The sequence below is a fragment of the Garra rufa genome, chromosome 14 (genome assembly GCF_049309525.1).
Source record: "Garra rufa chromosome 14, GarRuf1.0, whole genome shotgun sequence".
Lineage (NCBI taxonomy): Eukaryota > Metazoa > Chordata > Actinopteri > Cypriniformes > Cyprinidae > Garra > Garra rufa.
In genome coordinates, this window is record NC_133374.1 from 4,861,401 (window position 1) to 4,881,401 (window position 20,001).

The 20,001-nt window shown below is 32.7% G+C and overlaps 1 protein-coding gene across 1 annotated transcript in view; it reads left to right on the top strand.

Moving 5' to 3' along the window:
• The window catches only part of gria4a (glutamate receptor, ionotropic, AMPA 4a), a 103,153-nt gene that overhangs the window by 81,457 nt on the left and 1,695 nt on the right, over nucleotides 1-20,001 (top strand). The window contains exons 10-12 of the mRNA XM_073818285.1: nucleotides 1-19; nucleotides 4,777-5,024; nucleotides 19,249-19,363. Coding sequence (XP_073674386.1) covers nucleotides 1-19; nucleotides 4,777-5,024; nucleotides 19,249-19,363 — 382 coding nt within the window. The remainder of the gene's footprint in view (nucleotides 20-4,776; nucleotides 5,025-19,248; nucleotides 19,364-20,001) is intronic.

Here is a 20,001-nt window from a genome sequence, read left to right on the forward strand (position 1 = left end):
CACCAAAGAGTTCTTTAGGGTGAGAGAACAATATTTATTATTGGTTATGATAAAAGAGAAAATGAAACCAAACCAAAAAAAAAATGTGTTTATGATTTGCAACAAATAAAAGACGCATTAAATTGATCAAAAGTGACAGTAAAGACATTTAAAATATTACAAATGATTTCTATTTCAAATGAATGTTGTTCTTTCAAACTCTCTATTCAACAAAGAAGCCTGAAAAATAAAGCAAATCAGACATGCTTCTTAAGCAGCAAATCAGCATATTAGAATGATTTCTGAAGGATTATGTGACACTAAAGACTGGAGCAATGATGCTGAAAATTCAGCTTTGAAATCACAGGAATAAATTACATTTTAAAATATATTCAAATAGAAAATATTATTTTAAATAGTCAAAATGTTTCAAAATTGTACTGTTTTTGCTGTACTTTGGATCAAATAAATGCAGGCTTGGTGAGCAGAAGAATCAGAAGAGAAATCTTACCATTCAAAAACATTTGACTGGAAGTGTACTTGAATTCAGCTTGTTTCACATTGTAACCATGTTCATATTTTTAATTAATGATAAATTCAGATTTGCATCAAAGAAATAAATTACAAAACAGCTATTTGAATTTGTAATAATATTTCACATTTTTACAGTTTTCACTGTATTTTTGATTAAATAAATGCAGCCTTGGTGAGCAGAAGAGACTTTACAAACACATAAAAAATCTTAATTACTCCAGACTTTTGTTACTATAAGATATAAATATATAAATAATAATGTCGGGATTTTCTATTAAGCTGCTTTGAAACTGTTTTGTGAAATAAATTTGACCTGACTTTGACTAGAGTGGCAGAAAGAATGAGAAAATATAGTAGTGAGGTTGGAAAAAGGAGAAGGAGAGTGAGACATTTTAGTGCAGAATGAATGAGAAAATATGGCAGAGAAAGTGAGACAGGTCAATGGAACCCGAATGGCAGTGAGAATGATAAAAATGAATGTTTTCCCATGCAGGAGTGTAGCATCACACCATCTGTGTATGACAACAGGAGACAGGAACCGAGTGAGACGCATGCAGCGCTGCTCAGCTAATTAATGAACAGCCCATTCATTCAGCTCACGCCGATTCTCTCTCATATTACCCTTTCTCTCTCTCTCTCTTTCTCTCCACCTATCTGTCTTTCAGCCTCTATCACTTTCTCTTTGCTCTCTGAGTAAATTGCTTTTTCAGCTCCTCTCCCAACTGTAGACAGTCTCTCTATGTAGATGTGAGCGCAGGTTTGGCTCTTATACTCTTTGGAGTCTGATCCAATTTCTGAACTGTAATGTGCATGTCAACCTGGTCTGTCTGTCTTTGGATGCCTTAAACTACAAAATACAATATCCAGAGTCATGCAGAGTTAAAAAAAAAAAAAAAAAAAGGAATCTGGAGTAGTCAGTGTAAGCAATATATACCGTGATATTAAAGTTTGAAATATCTTAATATCTTCATGCTTTATAGTCGCATTTAGCAGTTTAGAGTTGGGAGATAATGTAGTTGTAGTGCACATGTGTGTAATGTATACTACCGCTCAAAAGTTTGGAAATATTACGATTTTTTGGATGGTTTTAAAATAAGTCTGTTCTGCTCACCAAGCCTGCATTTACAAAAAAAAAATACAGTAAAAACACTAAAATTATGAAATATATTGTGTCACATGATCCTTCAGAAATCATTCTAAAATGCTGATTTGCTGCTCAAGAAACATTACTGATTATTATAAATGTTCAAAACAATTTTTGCCGTGCCAGTTTTTGCGAAAACCATGATACGCCACCATTCAAAAGTAATTTTTTTGTAAAGAAATTACTACTTTTATTCTACAAGGATGCATTAAATTAATCAAAAATGACAGTAAAGGCATTTATAATGTTACAAAAGATTTCTATTTCAAATAAATAAAGTATCCAAAAAAATCCAGCATAAACTTTTTTCAACAGTAGGTACCATTAATTATAATTGTGCACCAATAACAACTGAGCAGCAAATCAGCATATTAGAATGATTTCTGAAGGATCATGTGACACTGAAGACTGGAGTAATGATGCTGAAAATTCAGCTTTGCATCACAAAAATAAATTACATATTAAAGTAGAAAACAGCCATTTTAAATTGTAATATTTCACAATTTAACTGTTTTAACAGTATTTTTGATTAAATAAATGCAGCCTTGGTGAGCATAAAAAAAACATTAAAAATCCAAACCTTCACCATATTTTCTCGTTCTTCCTGCCAATCTAGTCAAAGTTGAGTCAAATGTATTTCACAAAACAAATTGTTTTAAAGAAGCTTTATAGAAAACCAGGACATTAATGTTTATAATATCTTAATATTTATTTAATCAAAAATACAGTAAAAACTGTAACAACAAAAAAGGAAAAATATTTTTTACATTCAAAATATGTGTTTCCTATGTGAATATATTTTAAAATGTAATTTATTTCTGTGATCAAATCTGAATTTTCAGCACCATTACTCCAGTCTTCAGTGTCACATGATCCTTCAGAAATCGTGAAAACTAGTTTTTGCCATTTAATATTTTGCTGTAAACCATGATCCACCACTATTCAAAATTATTTTTTTTTTCTTTTATTCAGCAAGGATGCATTATAAATGCTGTTATTGAACTCTCTATTAATCAAAAATCCAGAATAAACTACTTTCAACAACTGATAATAATACGTATCATAATAATAATTGAATAACTGATAAAAACAGATCAGCAAATCAGTATATTAGAATGATTTCTGAGGGATCATATGACACTGAAGACTGAAGTAATGATGCTGAAAATTCAGCTTTGCATCACAGAAATAAATTACATTTCAAAACATATTACAATAGTAAACAGTTATTTTAGATTGTAATAATATTTCACGTTTTTACAGTATTTCTGGTTAAATAAATGCAGCCTTGATGAGCATAAAAGATACTTATTTAAAAAATATATATAAACCTTCAACCAGCAGCATGTGGATAAAATCATATACCTGTATTTTTAATTTTAAATATAGAGCTGTACAATAATATAGTCTTATTTTGTGTTGATATAAAATGTAATCTGTCTCACTCTTTATAACCCCATCACAATAAATGTGGCATCAATCTCTCCGCCTCAGCAGAGCATCTCTGATATAGTGGCGAGAAACATTTGATCAGTTACCCAGGGAATAAGTAAATGTCAGGCATCCCATTGTGTTTGGACTAACGCGTGAGTTTGTTTGTCATTTGTTGTCGGGCGTTTGTGTCTGAGCACAGGTTTGTCAAGGATGCTGTTTATTCATTGGCGTGGGTGATGTTTTGTTTTGGAGTGCTACGGCACAACAGCGCTCCAGACTGGACGTGACGAACATTATAATGGGGCGGCTGTCCGTCACACTCCGCTGCTTCACTCTCACATGCTGCAGCTTACAACTAAGCCTGTGTATAAAAGAGGCACAAATGATCAAGTACAAAACACACTGGGACACCAGCATGTCAAATATGATATCTCATAGGACAAACATGCACATTTCAGCCGTATTAGACCCATTCGTCTGTTTTACAGCTAGGTAGTGCCCTATGCACAGATCTAAAACATAGGATCTGTTATAATTTGATAAATGACATTTCAGCAGCTGCTAAACGGATAAACTTTGGGGTTAGTACAATTGTTTTGAATGAAATTAATGCTTTTATTCAGTAGGGATGCATTTAATTGATCAAAAGTGGCAGTAAGGCATTTATAATGTTACATAAGATTTCTATTTCAAATAAATGCTGTTCTTTTGAACTTTCGTTTGATTCTTAATACTGTGTTGTAAACTAAATGATCCACAGCTGTAGTGTTTTAGTGATAGTTGTTCATGAGTCCCTTGTTTGTCCTGAACAGTTAAACTGCCCGCTTTTCGTCAGAAAAATCCTTCAGGTCGCACAATTTTTTTGGTTTTCCAGCATTTTTGTGTATTTGAACCCTTTCCAACAATGACTGCATGATTTTGAGATCCATCTTTTCACACTGAGGGACTCATATGCAACTATTACAGGAGGTGCAAACACTCACTGATGCTTCAGAAGGAAACATGATGCATTTAGAGCTGGGGGGGGGGGGGGGGTGAAAACTTTTGGAATTTGAAGATCAGGGTAAATGTAGTACTGAAGGGCAGTACTAAAAAAAATAGAATATTAAGGCAAAATAAGAAAAAAAATTACACATCTTCATTCTGTTCAAAAGTTTTCACCCCTGGCTCTTAATGCATGGTTTTTCCTTCTGAAGCATCAGTGTTTGAACCTTCTGTAATAGTTGCATACGAGTCCCTCAGTTGTCCTCAGGGTGAAAAGATGGATCTCAAAATCATACAGTCATTGGAAAGGGTTCAAATACACAAAGTTGCAGGGAAACCAAAGAATTTGCGGGACTTGAAGGATTTTTCTGAAGAACAGCAGGCAGTTTAACTGTTCAGGACAAACGAGGGACTCGTGAACAACCATCACTAAACAAAAAAACACAGCTGTGGATCATTCAGGGTCAACTATTAAACTATTATTTTCTCTTGAGGACTCTATGTAAACATCTTCTACTGTATGTGAAATATCTTATTCAGGTCAGTAATAAATAAAAAATAACATGCATTTTCTATGATTCCTCTTATTTTGCTAAATTAATTGACATTTGCAGATTCCGCAAGGTGAATGTAAACTTTTGACCTCAACTGTTTTTGCAGCATCCCAGTGTTCACTACTTGTCTTTCGCTGCACCTTCTAGAGGTCAAAGATCGCGGTGTATGAAAAAATGTGGAGTTACATGAAGTCGGCGGAGCCCACGGTCTTCACCAAGACGACGGCGGAGGGCGTGGCTCGCGTGCGCAAGTCCAAAGGGAAATACGCCTTCCTGCTGGAGTCCACCATGAACGAGTACACGGAGCAGCGCAAACCCTGCGACACCATGAAGGTCGGAGGGAATCTGGACTCCAAGGGCTACGGGGTGGCCACGCCCAAAGGATCGCAGCTAAGGTGGGTGGAGTATTATAACAACCGACCAATCACAGCGCTGTTATAGTATTCCACCCACCCTGCTGTGCTTCTCTCTCTGTTTTCTATCTTTTCTCTCTATCTTTCTGTCCCCTTCTCTCAGTTTTTACACTCAGCACTCTCTGTGATGCAGTGATATCTTTGTGGTTGCATATACAGTTGCTGTTTTTAGCTTTATTGGGCATTTATGTCCCATTGAAATATGGCATAACAGTATAAACACTGTACATACATACATATATGTGACCCAGGACCACAAAACCAGTCATAAGGGTTCAACTTTTTATCTGAAATCTGAATAAATAAGCTTTGCATTGTTGTATGGTTTTTAGAATTGGACAATATTTGGCTGAGGTACAACTATTTGAAAATCTGTAATCTGAGTGTGCCAAAAAAAATCTAAATATTGAGAAAATCATCTTTAAAACTGTCCAAATGAAGATCTTAGCTATGCATATTACTAATCAAAAATTAAGTTTTGATTAGGGTAGGACATTTACAAAATATCTTCATGGAACATGATCTTAACTTAATATCCTAATGATTTTTGGCATAAAATTTGAGTCATACAATGTATTTTTGGCTATTGCTACAAATACACCCATGCTATTTAAGACTGGTTTTGTGGTCCAGGGTCAATATATATTTATATATATTTAAAGGGCTCATATCATGATAAATTAAATATTCTTTTTCTTGACAGGCTACAGCTTCATTGAGATTTTTATGATTTTCATTATATATATATATATATATATATTTTTAAGTTTTAGTAATGTAGTATTTTATTAATTAATTTATTTATTTATGTATATACAACCGCTCGAAAGATTGGGATCACTAAGATTTTTTATGTTTTTAAATTAGTTTTTTTCTGCTTATCGAGGCTTGTGTTCATTTGATCAAAACTACAAAAGTAAAAAAGTAATATTGTGAAATATTATTATGGTGTAAAACTGTTTTTCTGTATTAATATACATTCAAATTTAATTTATATCTGTAATTAAAGTTGAATTTTCAGAATCATTACTCCAGTCTTCAGTCACACATTTTTTAGGATTCTTTGATCAATAAAAGGTTAAAAAGAACAGCATTTATTTAAAATAGGAAGGTTTTCTAACAATATACACTACTGTTTAAAAGTTTGAGGTCAGTAAATTGTTAATCTTTCATTTTTTTTTGAAAGAAATTAATACTTTTATTCACCAAGGATGCGTTTCATTAATAAAAAGTGATAGCATCAGTTTACATTGTTAGAAAATAATTATATTTTGAATAAATGCTGGTCTTTTTTAACTTGTTATTCATCAAAAAAAAAAAAATCCTGATAAAAGAATCACAGTTTTCAAAAAAAATAATAATTATAATAAATCAGCATATTAGAATGATTTCTGAAAGATCATGTGACACTGAAGACTGGAGTAACAGCTGATGAAAAATCAGCTTTGCATCACAGGAATAAATTATATTTGAAAGTATATTAAAATAAAAAACTCTGCAATATTACTGTTTTTTTCTGTATTTCTGATCAAATAAATGCAGCCTTGATGAGCATCAGAGACTTCTTTAAAAAACATTACAAGTTTTACAGATCCCAAATTTTTGAGTGGTAAATTATATATTATATGGAAATTATATATATATAATTTATATATTAATATAAATTTTAGTTATTGTAGTACATCAAGATAAACTAAATTAAAATGAGAAATATTGTCCTGGCAACTTTCTGAAATTGAAAATATTTAAGGTTTTATATATTATTGTATTTTAGTTAGTTTTAAGTAACATTTTATAGTTTTAGTTGACTATAAGATTAATGAATATTTATGGATAGAAAAACAATGATTAAATAATTAAACAATTTAAATAGATTTAAGCAATTTTTTTCTTTAAGTAATCAATTTGAATTATTTGCAAATAATATTTCTTTTAAAATATGCACACATTCACTTATTTTCTTATTCATATGTCGAAAACAGCAAGATGTTTCTTGTCTCATCAAACTTACGTTATGAATTACATGCATTACATAAGTTATTCAGCCTACACTTTGAGATATTTGAGTAAAGCTGAATAAACTCTTGCTTTACTGAAATTACTGAGTTACCAAGACTTTTTATGTTTTCATTTCCAAGTTATTAATTGAGATGTAAATGCAGAATTCAAAAATAAATAAACAGAATGCAAAACTGATTTAACCCTCTGGGGTTCTTCCCCGACCAGTCACACTCAGGGCCCTCACGGTCAAAAGTGACCGGAGCCCTGAAATCATTATTTCCTTTTTTTCAGTAAAATCAATCAAATGTATTTTTGTTCAATAATATTTTTTCTTTTTTTCTGTCGTGTTTTGACAGAATTTTATGATAATAATTAATATTTATGCTACAATTATGATCTATTTTTTGCCATTGAATATAATAGAATTTTTTTTAATATATATAATTTTTATTCTTTTTTAATTAATGCTGTATTTTAGTTTAAAGTAGATACCTGGCCTATAGAAAATAATTTTTTGAAGTCGGATTTGTGCCATCTGGTGGCGTAGTGAGCATAATTACCAGGCAATATCCTATTTTAACCACTAGATGGATGTAATGCTCTCTATAGAAGGATTTGTGAATTCTAGTTGTTTTTGCACATATTTGCCAATGCCTTTTCAGGTTGTGGATTTTATTATATAAAATTAGATTATCAAAGACTATTTTTTTATTATTTGCCAAGTTTTTTGTTTGTTTGATTGGTTTAACTGGTAATTTGAAGTGCCAGTTTTACTTTATAATACAGTCAAACCAGAACATTGCATTAGAAAGAGAAACAATGGAAAGCATTTTGTTACCCATTGTTTTAATTCTAACTGAATAAAAATGCCGTTCTTTCAGTCATACCATTTTTTTTTATTTTGTAACCTTTTTATAATGAACATTTTGATTTAAATAATTTTTTGTAAAATTCAATAAACAATAACTCTTATTTAGCACAGGAATTATGAACAGCAACAGCATGGGCAACAAAATAACAGCAAAAGTATAATTATCAAACATTAAATGGAAAATAGAGAAATAAAAATATTTTAAATATCATCCTAACCCTATTTACATTTTATGTGCATTCTTTTTTTACATATTCAATGAACAGTAACTCTTATTCAAAAGGCAACAGCAATTATGAACATAAATCTAAAATAACAGAAAAGTATAACAATTGTCAAATAGTAAATAAAAAAATAGAGGAAAAAAAAGTTTGTTTTAAATATCATTCTAACTATAATTACATATTATTTACATACTAATTGTGATTACAGATCAGGTTGTGACAAATCACAACAGAGTGTCTCCATATAGCACTTTGAGCAAATGATGCTTGTTTTGAAATCTTTTTTCCGTGTGTGTGTGTGTGTGTGTGTGTGTGTGTGTGTGTGTGTGTGTGTGTGTGTGTGTGTGTGTGTGTGTGTGTGTGTGTGTGTGTGTGTGTGTGTGACATGGTGTGTGACTTTTGGATTTTGGATCCAATGTCTCCCTTTTATTTGATTCATAGTCTCACATTCCTCTGTTACAGTCTCACCAATCTCATATTTCCCTGTGTGTGTGTGTGTGTGTGTGTGTGTGTGTGTGTGTGTGTGTGTGTGTGTGTGTCTATTTTGGAACTCTGATGGCTTACAGTCTCATGCTTTCATTGCTGTGTGCTTTATTTCTTACATTGATTGCCTCTATTTCACACATTCCCCAAAATTAGCTTTTGAAATGACACACATTCATTTGTGTGTGCGTGTGTTTTGTGTGTATAAGTGTGTGTGTGTGTGTGAGTGTATTGTAGTGTTTTGCACTCTTGATGTTTTAGAGAGTCACCCCTTCACAGTTGTGTGCTTTTTTTCTGGATTGTGGCTGATTTGTAGATTGTATGCACAAAAAAACTCTGTATTTTCATATTTTTGCCAATTTCCCATTCATTTCCTATGGCCGGTCATTTTGACCCGAAGACCCCGAGTGTGACTATTTTTTTTACGACCACTTAGACTTTTCCAATCCTGTCCCCAATTTTTTTGTGTGTTCATATACCAAGTACCATAAAAGTCACCAGGTTTCATACCATTCCGATGAAGCTACGATTTTTAAAAATTTTTTATTTAAAAAATTCCGGTCAAAAGTGACCGAAGAACCCCAGAGGGTTAAAGTTTAAGTTATGACTGTTTTTGCTTTAAAGAAAACTATTACTAACTTTATAAAATAATAAAAAAGAATGACATGATATGGCCTCTTTAAACACAAGGACAAACCCTACTAAAAAGGTTTACTGTTTTACTCAGAAAGTGTTTAAGTAAAATTTTATTGCTGAAACTTTTGAAAGACAAAAGCTCCTGTATCCCACAAGATATCAGGGTTTGAGCTCACAGACAGTGCTGTGTGTGTCTGTGTGTTTAATTGTGTTGTTCCTCCACAGAAGCGGCGCTCAGGTAAACGCGTGTCTCGTGTTGCTCATTTCTTCTCATCAAGCCTGTATCCTGTCTCACATCTTCATTCTCAAGTGTTGTTTCTCATCTTTTTCAATGTTCCTTCATCAACTATCAGCATGTGTTTACTCAACATCATCCTCTGGATGTCAAAGTTTCATAAAAGACAACATGAAATTAATATTTACTGCCAAACGTTATTGAATATTACACATCAGTACACAATTATATTCAGAATGTTCGGAATAAGTCTCACCAAGGCTACATTTATTTAATTAAGGCGAGACACTGCAGGTGAATAGGGTAAAAAAAAAAAAAAACTAATAGTTAACACCTTACTTACCCAGTTAATTGATTACATTGATAATTGCAAACATTTTTTGTATAACAAGTTTTCTAAAATGTTAGGTTTTAATATGCAAATGAGCCATTATTTAATGAAATATGCACTAATTTGCATACATTTCTAGTACAAAAATCTAAACACTGGATGAACACTGGATTTTTTTTTTTTTTTTTTTGACATATTAGAGTCAAATGTTTTTACAGAGGGAATTTTGGGTCTCATTTTGTCACTCCATAATTCAGAAAATACTTAGAACAGGCAGAAAATTATATATATTTTTTTTAGAATTTTGGGAGAATAAAATGTTGTATATAATCAAGCAAATTATATATGAACAAATCCCTCTGTCAAAACCTTCAGGATATAGACAGGAATAAAAATATAAAGTTTGGTGTGTGTAAGTGCTACTGAAGTGGAGATCTGTGGCTCAGTCTAGAAGAAAAAAATCATTTTGAGAAAACGGCCTTTAAAAATATGTATTGTAATTGAAATCTACTGACACAAATAGATCAAGTGCTATAAAAAGAAACACTCAAAGCTATCTTGTGGGTCTTTTCTTTTCACTAGTAAAAAAAAAACACTTTATGAACAACCAAAAAGTCCAAAATCTCAAACTTGACAGGTGCATGAAAAAACTGTTTTTGCCTGCAGTGTCTCCCCTTAAAAATACAGAAAAAATCTGTAATTTTCTAAAATATTTTTTACAATTTAAAAGAATGCTTTTATATATAAATATATGTTAAAATGTAATTTATTTCTGTGATCAAATCTGAATTTTCAGCATGATTACTCCAGTCTTCAGTGTCACATGATCCTATAGAAATCATTCTAATATGCTGATTTGCTCTCACTCAGACTTTTCTTTTGGAAGTTGCAAATGTTAATTCATGTTGTCTTTAAATATGCAGAAAAATTATTATAAATGTGCTTTTATGACATATGTAAGCTGAAATGACCATCAATAATCGTTCTGATCTGACCTGTGTGGAGATTCAGTTCTGCCTGAGAGGATTTTACTGCTGTCTGAGCGTGGATCATCCAAAGGCTAAAAGAGAGAACACTTCATCATTTTGATTCTGATGATCTCCTTGTGCTGCTATCAGCCAGTTCAGCAAACTAATCTCAGCGCCGTGACCTCTGCCCCAGACCGTTGAACCTCTCCAGAACAGATATACATGCTGCTATAGCATTTACAAACTTTGACTTGCCATCTTGCATCGAATGCAAAAAACAGAGGCTGTTGCTGTGTTGTAAATGCTTCCGTTTCTCTCAAACTGACACCCAAAAATGAATAAATGCTTTAAGTTTACTCACCCTCAGGCCATCCAACATGTAGATGAGTTTGTTTCTTCATCAGATTTGGAGAAATGCAGCATCCATCACTTGCTCACCAATGGATGTGAATGGGTGCCGTCAAAATGAGAGTCCAAACTGCTGATAAACACATCACAATAATCCACAGGAAGCGTTATTATTGATTACCAGTGCTGGGGGTAATGCATTACAAGTAATGCAAGTTATGTGATAATATTACTTTTTCCAAGTAACTAGTAAAGTAATGCATTACTTTTTAATTGACAAGAAAGTATCTGAGTTACTTTTTCAAATGAGTAAGGCCAGTTACATTTTCCCCTCATTTATTGATTAAAAGCTCTCCTGTCCCCATGTTGAGAGAAATTGTGAGTAAGATGTTACTTTAGTTCTAGAATAAATGTGAACATGCAAAAAAATAATCTCACTCATTAAAAAAAAACAAATACAGTATTCCTCAAAATGAATAAAGACACTGAAATTTAACACAAACCTGTAATAATTAACTGTTAAATAATACAAATATCTTTTGCGTATTTAATCCCATTTTATTAACCAATGTCTTTGCTGCCAGTCTTCGATGATCCAGTTCATCCGTACTAATAAGCCAAAATGACTCAAGATAATCTAACATTTTTTTTTTTTATTGCTGAAGAGTCTACATTTTTTCTTCTGCGGTCTACTGTACAGACGTCAATTTACTTTTTTCTAAACCTGAGGCTTTTAGTGTGAGAAGGCTTTTACATTGGCTAAAAATTACACACATTTAAAAAGTAACACAAAAGTAACATCATGCATTACCTTCCATAAAAAGTAACATAATAAGTAATGCATTACTTTTAAAAGTAACTTTCTCCAACACTGCTGATTACAGACTTATATTTTAGCCAGAAACAGGACGTTTTTAAAGTTTTTCTTACAAACACACAGCTTTTGTCTTCTCAAGATGGACTGGAGTGCTGTGGGTTACTTGTGGATTATTGTGATGTCTTTCTCAGCTGTTTGTACTCTTATTCTGACAGCACCCATTCACTCCAGAGTATCCATTAGTGAGCAAATGCAGAATGCAACATTTTTCAAAATCTGTTCCCACAGATGAGATGTTGGAGAGGTTTTAGAAGATAGACGCTGCACAGGTTGAGTCTCCACACAGATCTGGAAAACAAAACAATGAATGTGAATACTGGCGTAATGCATAGTATATACTGCACACTGCCTGCTGTTTTTCAATAGCATGTGAAGCATGCAGTATGTACAATGCAAAAAATAAATTCTTCATGCAACTGAACAATTATTAACAAAAAGCATCCTACATTATGACATTATGTTGCACCAATGAACATGATTTGTGAGTGTGCTGCAAAAAAAAAAGTTTTCTGAAAAACATGATTAAAAATTAGGTGAGTTTATAGTTAAAAAGAGAAACAATTATCCATCAGTGGAGTAAAAAAGTCAACTTATTTAAAAGAAAAAACAAGACTATTTTCTTACCCCACTGACAGATCATTTGTCATCTTGCTTTAAGGAAAAAAAAAAAAAAAAAATTAATACATTTTGCAGAAAACAAGACTTAAAGGATAACTATTGCCAAAATGCAACCTTTTTTTTTTTTCCTGTAAACGAGACAAACTTATATCTAAAAGCATAATTACGACAAACGAGCTGTTTTTGAGATTGACCGTGATTTCGTTTTGTGGTCAATGGCCGGTGAATGGGAATACTAGGGGCATAAATTTGAGCGCATCAAAATCGATATTTTACAACACTAAGAAGGCGCGACACACCATGAAACTTTGCTCGAAGTATCGCCTGGGTCTCTACACATGAACTCCAGCATTGAGAACACTGACGTGGCCGTCTTACCAGTCAAGAGGTGTCGATCTCCGAATGCGAGATTCTTATATATTAATGTTTCTTATATGAGGCTCTTTTTACAACTAGAAGGTTAATATTGATTTTCACTTGCGACAAAACAACGAATTAGCCGTGCATTTATATAGAAATATGCTTTAGGAGCTATCCATCCTCACATTCGGAGATCGACACTTCTTGACTGGCAAGACGGCCGCGAGCGGAAACTCAAACAGTGAAAGTGAGTTGTTCAAAAACTTTCTTTTTAGTAAACTCTGTGTACACAAACAATGTTCTCAATGCTGGAGTTCATGTGTAGAGACCCAGGCGATACTTCGAGCAAAGTTTCATGGTGTGTCGAGCCTTCTTAGTGTTGTAAAAATATCGATTTTGATGCGCTCAAATGTATGCCCCTAGTACTCCCATTCACCGGCCATTGACCACAAAACTAAATCACGGTCAATCTCAAAAACGGCTTGTTTGTCGTAATTATGTTTTTGGATATAAGTATTTCTCATTTACAGTAAAAAAAACAGCCCAGGTTGCATTATGGCAAAAGTTATCCTTTAATAACTTAAAGGAGAAGTTCAATTCCTTTTACTCACCCCCTTGTCATCCAAGATGTTCATGTCTTTCTTTCTTCAGTCTTAAAGAAATTATGTTTTTTGAAGAAAACATTTCAGGATTTCTCTCTATAAAGTGGACTTTGATGGTGCCTGCAAGTTTAAACTTCCAAAATGCAGTTTAAATGCAGCTTCCAGCAATCCCAGCCGAGGAAGTGTCTTATCTAGTGAAACGATTGGTTATTTTCTATTTGAAATTACAATTTATATACTTTTTAACCTCAAATGCCCATCTTGTCTAGCTCTGCGTGTACTCTGTGTATTTTGGTTCATGACAAAAAAAAAAAAAAAAACTCCAATCTCGTTTCCTCCTCCTACTTCAAAATCATCATACATCACTGTTTTACCTTTTTTGTAGGGAATTTGATCTTCTTTGCCCATCCACTTTGGTTGGTACTTCTGCAGCGATGTAGAATGATTCTGAAGTTAAAGGAGAAAATGAGACGGGAGTTTTTCGACATACATTTACATTTACATTTATTCATTTAGCAGACGCTTTTATCCAAAGCGACTTACAAACTGGGAATACAACAAGTGATTCATCCTAAGGAGGCAGATCAACATAGGAAGTGCTCAAAAATACCATATATTAGGCATTGTTAGATGAGTACAGGCTAGAAAGGGAAGATCAAGAAAGAGAAGAGAACAAAGTTTTTTTTTTTTTTTTATAATATTATTGAGTCATACCCTAACTTGAACCGGAATACACAGAGTTTGTGCAGAGCTAGACAAGACATGCATTTGAGGTTAAAAAAAAAAGTGTATAAATTGTCATTTTGTTTAGAAAATAACCGATTGTTTTGCTAGATATGACTCTTCTTTCTCAGCTGGGATCATTTAGGGCTCTTTGAAGCTGCATATAAATTACATTTTTGGAAGTTCGAACTCCAGAGCATCATTGAAGTCCACTATATTGAAAGAAATCCTGAAATGTTTTTCTCAGAAAACTATTTCTTTCCAACTGAAGAAAGAAAGACAGACATAAATGTTTTGTTCTGGAAGTGAACTTCTCCTTTAAATGTATCTTGATTTAAGAATGTTTAGATATTTATAATTAAAAACAAAACAAAAATACTACACAAGAAAATATTTTTTTGCAGTGCCGGTAGAAGTAACTTCTTAAAAGTGAACATGAAATCATTATTGAAGCTATTTACTTTCTTAATACACAATCTAATCTATTACACAAGCTTATCAGTTCACTATGAATCAAATCAAGTCCCGCTGTACATTTTTTCTTGTTTCACAAATCATAAATATGTCACAGTGTGGTAGTAAAATTGGTGCCAATTGCCTTTTTCCACTGTGCAGCATAAAGTGTCTCCTGCCATCATCAGTATTTCTCATTTCTTCATCAAATGTGACATGCTTGTGGAAACACGGCGGATTTTCTCTCGCATCTGTTTCTCTCTCTCATTTATTCCCTCTGATGTCAGTAAGAGTCTCCAGGTTTCTGAAATCATCCTACTGAACATCTTAATTTGCCTCAGTCTACATTTACACTCGAAATACGTATCAGTTTTGATATGTAGGCACACAAATGGCTGGCCGCTGTTCAATTTTCTTCAATGAAAACAGCAGATAAAATGCAGGGCAAATGACACAATTTTAAGAAAAAATGGCATCCAATTTCAGTTTCACATTTTGCTGATGATTACTATACAATATTCGATTCCTATGGGACATTTTGTAGAGCCATGCAATAATATTCCACTACACACAAGAAAATTGATCAAATATCACAGCCAATCAGAAGAAAATGTGGGCGGGGCTTTCTCCACAAAAGCACAGCATTTGCAACTAAATGGATAAGTACTAATTAATAAATATTAAACCCTTTAAACATTATTAAAAATACATACTGAGTCACTGGAACAATCTTGGTCCTAGAATACAATTGTTTGTTTACATAGAGTGCACAGATTGAACGTTACGCTTTCATTTATGTATTGTCAAGATCTGAGGTAAATTATCCATTGTTGTTTGACTATAAAAGTCACGCAAAATGATATTCGAAACTCACATTAGAAACTTTTAAGATTAAATAAAGCACATAATCATTACCTGAAAGTGTTATTGTAGCTTTCCAGTGGCGATCCAGAAATATTAACCTTTAATCCTCTGAAACTTGTTGCACGTCGCGTCACATGTGGGCGGGGCTTAATATAATGGGCGGGGCTTAGCGAACGTCAATTCTTCTTGCTAACAAAAAAATCTGAGGTGAATTATTCATTGTTGTTTTAATCATGGTTATAAAGGTCACGCAAAATGATATTCAAACTCATATTAGAGACTTTTAAGATTAAATAAAGAAAATCATTATCGGACATTAGCACTGTTGTAGTTTGTAGGTTTTATTTTCCAGCCACAACGTTGCAGAAATAGAAACCGTCAGCGTATGGGCTGGGTTTAGCTATGGTCAATTCCAGTTTCTTACTTATCCAATTAGTTTGGATATTCAAAATGATATTCGCACTCACATTAGAGACTTTTAAGATTAAATAAAGCAGATAATCTTGCATCTGGAAGGATCTTGAAAATGTGGGTGGAGCTTAGCGATAGTCAATTCTACTCAAAAGCACAAAAATTGAGGTGAATCATCCATTGTCGTTTTTAGTATGGTTGTAAAAGTCATTCAAAATTATATTCACACTTACATTAAAGACTTTTGAGATTAAATAAAGCAGATAATCTCGCGTCTGGGCGGAGTTTAAAATAATGGGTGGGGCTTAGCAAAGGTCAATTCTGCTCACAAACACAAAACCTGAAGTGAATCATTCATTGTAGTTTTTAGTATAGTTGTAAACGTCAATTAAAATGATATTCACACCCGCATTAGAGACTTTTAGGATTAAATAAAGCAGATAATCTCGTGTCTGGGCGGAGCTTGAAAATGTGGGCGGAGCTTAGCGATTGTCAATTGTACTCACAAACACAAAATCTGAGGTGAATCATCCATTGTAGTTTTTAGTATGGTTGTAAAAGTCATTCAGAATGATATTCACACCCGCATTAGAGACTTTTAGGATTAAATAAAGCAGATAATCTCGTGTCTGGGCGGAGCTTGAAAATGTGGGCGGAGCTTAGCGATTGTCAATTCTACTCACAAACACAAAATCTGAAGTGAATCATACATTGTAGTTTTTAGTATGGTTGTAAAAGTCATTCCAAATGATATTCACACTCACATTAGACTTTTAGGATTAAATAAAGCAGATAATCTCACGTCTGGACAGACCTTGAAAATGTGGGCGGATTTTAGCGATTGTCAATTGTACTCACAAACACAAAATCTGAGGTGAATCATCCATTGTAGTTTTTAGTATGGTTGTAAAATTCATTCAGAATGATATTCACACTCACATTAGAAACTTTTAAGATTAAATAAAGCAGATAATCTGGCGTCTGGGCGGAGCTTGAAAATGTGGGCGGAGCTTAGCGATTGTCAATTCTTGCCACAGTACCAAAATAAACAGCAGAAAGTTGAAGAAGTTTAGAGAAATGTTAAATTGACATTTTATCCAATGTTGTAATATACAGCTAAACTAGTTTAATACACTATATATTTTACTCAGTATATATTATTACACTACAGTTTGAAAGATAGATGGAATAAAATGAGAGCGAAACAGTGAGAGAAACATCCCATAATAGTCTTCATTAATAGCAGCTACCTTCCACAAGCCTCTCTTATGTTTTCTCTTGTTTTCTGATTGTTCTGTGTGGTCTAACCCGGGCTGCGCGCGGCCCGCTCTCATGTGATGTTTATGGTTTGTTGAAGAAATGCCGTAAACCTGGCCGTGTTAAAGCTGAATGAGCAGGGCCTGTTGGACAAATTGAAAAATAAATGGTGGTACGACAAGGGCGAATGTGGCAGCGGGGGCGGGGACTCGAAGGTTAGGCTCCAATGACACGCAGAGGAGTGGTAAAAAAAGATGACAATGTGATGCAACAGAGACATCTGCCCTGACACGACGGCCCTCGCCGGCCAGTAATGGAGAAATGTGTTGAGAAACACACTGGAAATGGAAGCAATTACTGTCAAAACAGAAATATTTGCTAAAAGATATGCGGTTTTCAGCAAATGAGGGCTGTAACTGCACAGAAGTCAAATAAAAGAAGAATACGGTTGCTTTGTAAATACAGTCGGGTGCTAACTATTTGCAATTCATAAATTAAAAAAAAAAAATAATAAAATGCTTAAAAAATTATTGCACTAGAATTTAATGAAAAATTGAATTTGAACAAAAAAAATAATAATAAAAAAAGATTTTAAAAAACTATAGCACCAGAATTGTTAGTTAAAAAAAATTTAATTGAACAAGCTTGAACCTTCATATAAATTTTAGAAAAGAAATCATCATCATAATAAATAAATAAATTATATTTATAATTATATTCTATATTTCAATTATATTTATAATTATATTGTTTACATAATTATATAAACTAATTATAATTATAATATAACTATTTGAGTCAAGTTTAAAAAGTACGCAAAATTGGGAAAACATTGTATTAAAATAAGAAATTATAATTTATACAAAAAATATTTTAAATATTTGTTAAAAAAAATTATATCTTAACATTTAGTACAAAACCTGATGATCAAGAGTCAATTTATCAAACTATTTTATATATATAAAATAGAATATCAAAATAACTTTGAAATTAAATGTCAAACAAAAAATGTAAATGAAAAAATATTTCTGAAATAAAAAATAGTTCTTAAATTACCAAAATTAACATTAATTTCAGAAAACAAATTAAATTAAAATTATGAAATCAAAATAACAATCTGAGTCAAAAGTTGAATAAAACTGGATAAAAAAGTAAAAAAAGAAAATTGAAATTTTTTTCTGAAATCAATTTTTTCTCTTAAATTACAGAGAAAAAACAAATGAAATAAAAATTAATAATAATAAAAAAGAAAAATAGTTATAATACAAATATACTAAAAACAGTTATTAAAATCAAGTAATAATAAAGCAAATTTTAAAAAATAAGTATTAAAGAATGTATAAAATAAATACACACACATAACGTATATTTTATATACTTCTATAAGCTGTATAATAATAATAATAATATCAAAATAAGAAATATATAAGCTACATAATTATAATATCAAAATAATTGGATCAAAAGTGACATATTAAATGTAAATGCTGAAAAATTAACATTTAGTACAAAACCTGATAATCAAGAGTCAATTAATCAAACTAATTTAATTAAATTTTTTAAATTACTTTTATTTTGTATTTTGTTGTCTTATGTATGCCTTTATATATATATTAGATATTCAGTCTTTTCTATGTGTTGTGGGTCTCCATCTGCGCTCTGGGCTGTTTTGTGAAGAGCCAATAGTTCTGCATTAGCAGTAATTGTTTGTGTTTTGCTAATGAAATCAGGGCAGTATGTGTCTGTTGCCTGAAGCGATGGAGCGAGATCTCATCCACACGTCTGTGGCTCGACACAAACACGCGTACATGAGCTCACACACGTGTACTCGATGGGACCTCGGCTTGATCGCTTCCTGTGCTGCTGTGTGCCAAGATGTATTGTGATCTAATAACATAAAATAACATGGCCTATGATGTTATTTATGTTATTCTCTCTGAGAAGAACGCCGGTAAACCTGGCGGTGTTGAAACTGAGTGAAGCAGGAGTGCTAGACAAACTCAAAAATAAATGGTGGTACGATAAGGGCGAGTGCGGACCCAAGGACTCGGGAAGTAAGGTCAGTTTCCGGACGGAAAACCGCAAGCAAACCTGAAAACCGCAGCTCTGAAAAACACAAATAATAGCATGAGATCCAGAAAAAAAACATGACGGTTGTCTTAAAATGTCACTGTCATCATCAGAGATTTTTGGAGATTTGAATATAGTAACATTTTTGAAATTCAAAAAAAATAGAACCTTTAGGATAAAAACATTGTGACATCACAATAAAAGAATGTTGCACTATGATTTCATAATTACAAGAGTTCACTATTGATCATAATAGTGTCGTTTTTGCAGCTTTGTTACATTATAATGAATGAGTTAAAGGGATAGTTCACCCAAAAATGAAAATTTGATGTTTTTCTGCTTACCCCCATGGCATCCAAGATGTAGGTGACTTTGTTTCTTCAGCAGAACACAAAGATTTTTAACGAAAACCGGTGCAGTCTGTCAGCCATATAATGGGAGAGGATGGGCACCAGACCTTTAAAAGTAGACAAAAACATGCACAGACAAATCCAAATTACACCCTGCGACTCGTGACGATACATTGATGTCCTAAGACACGAAACGATCGGTTTTTGCGAGAAACTGAACAGTATTTATATAATTTTTTACCTTTGATAAACAGCAACGTCCATCTCTCCTGAGCAC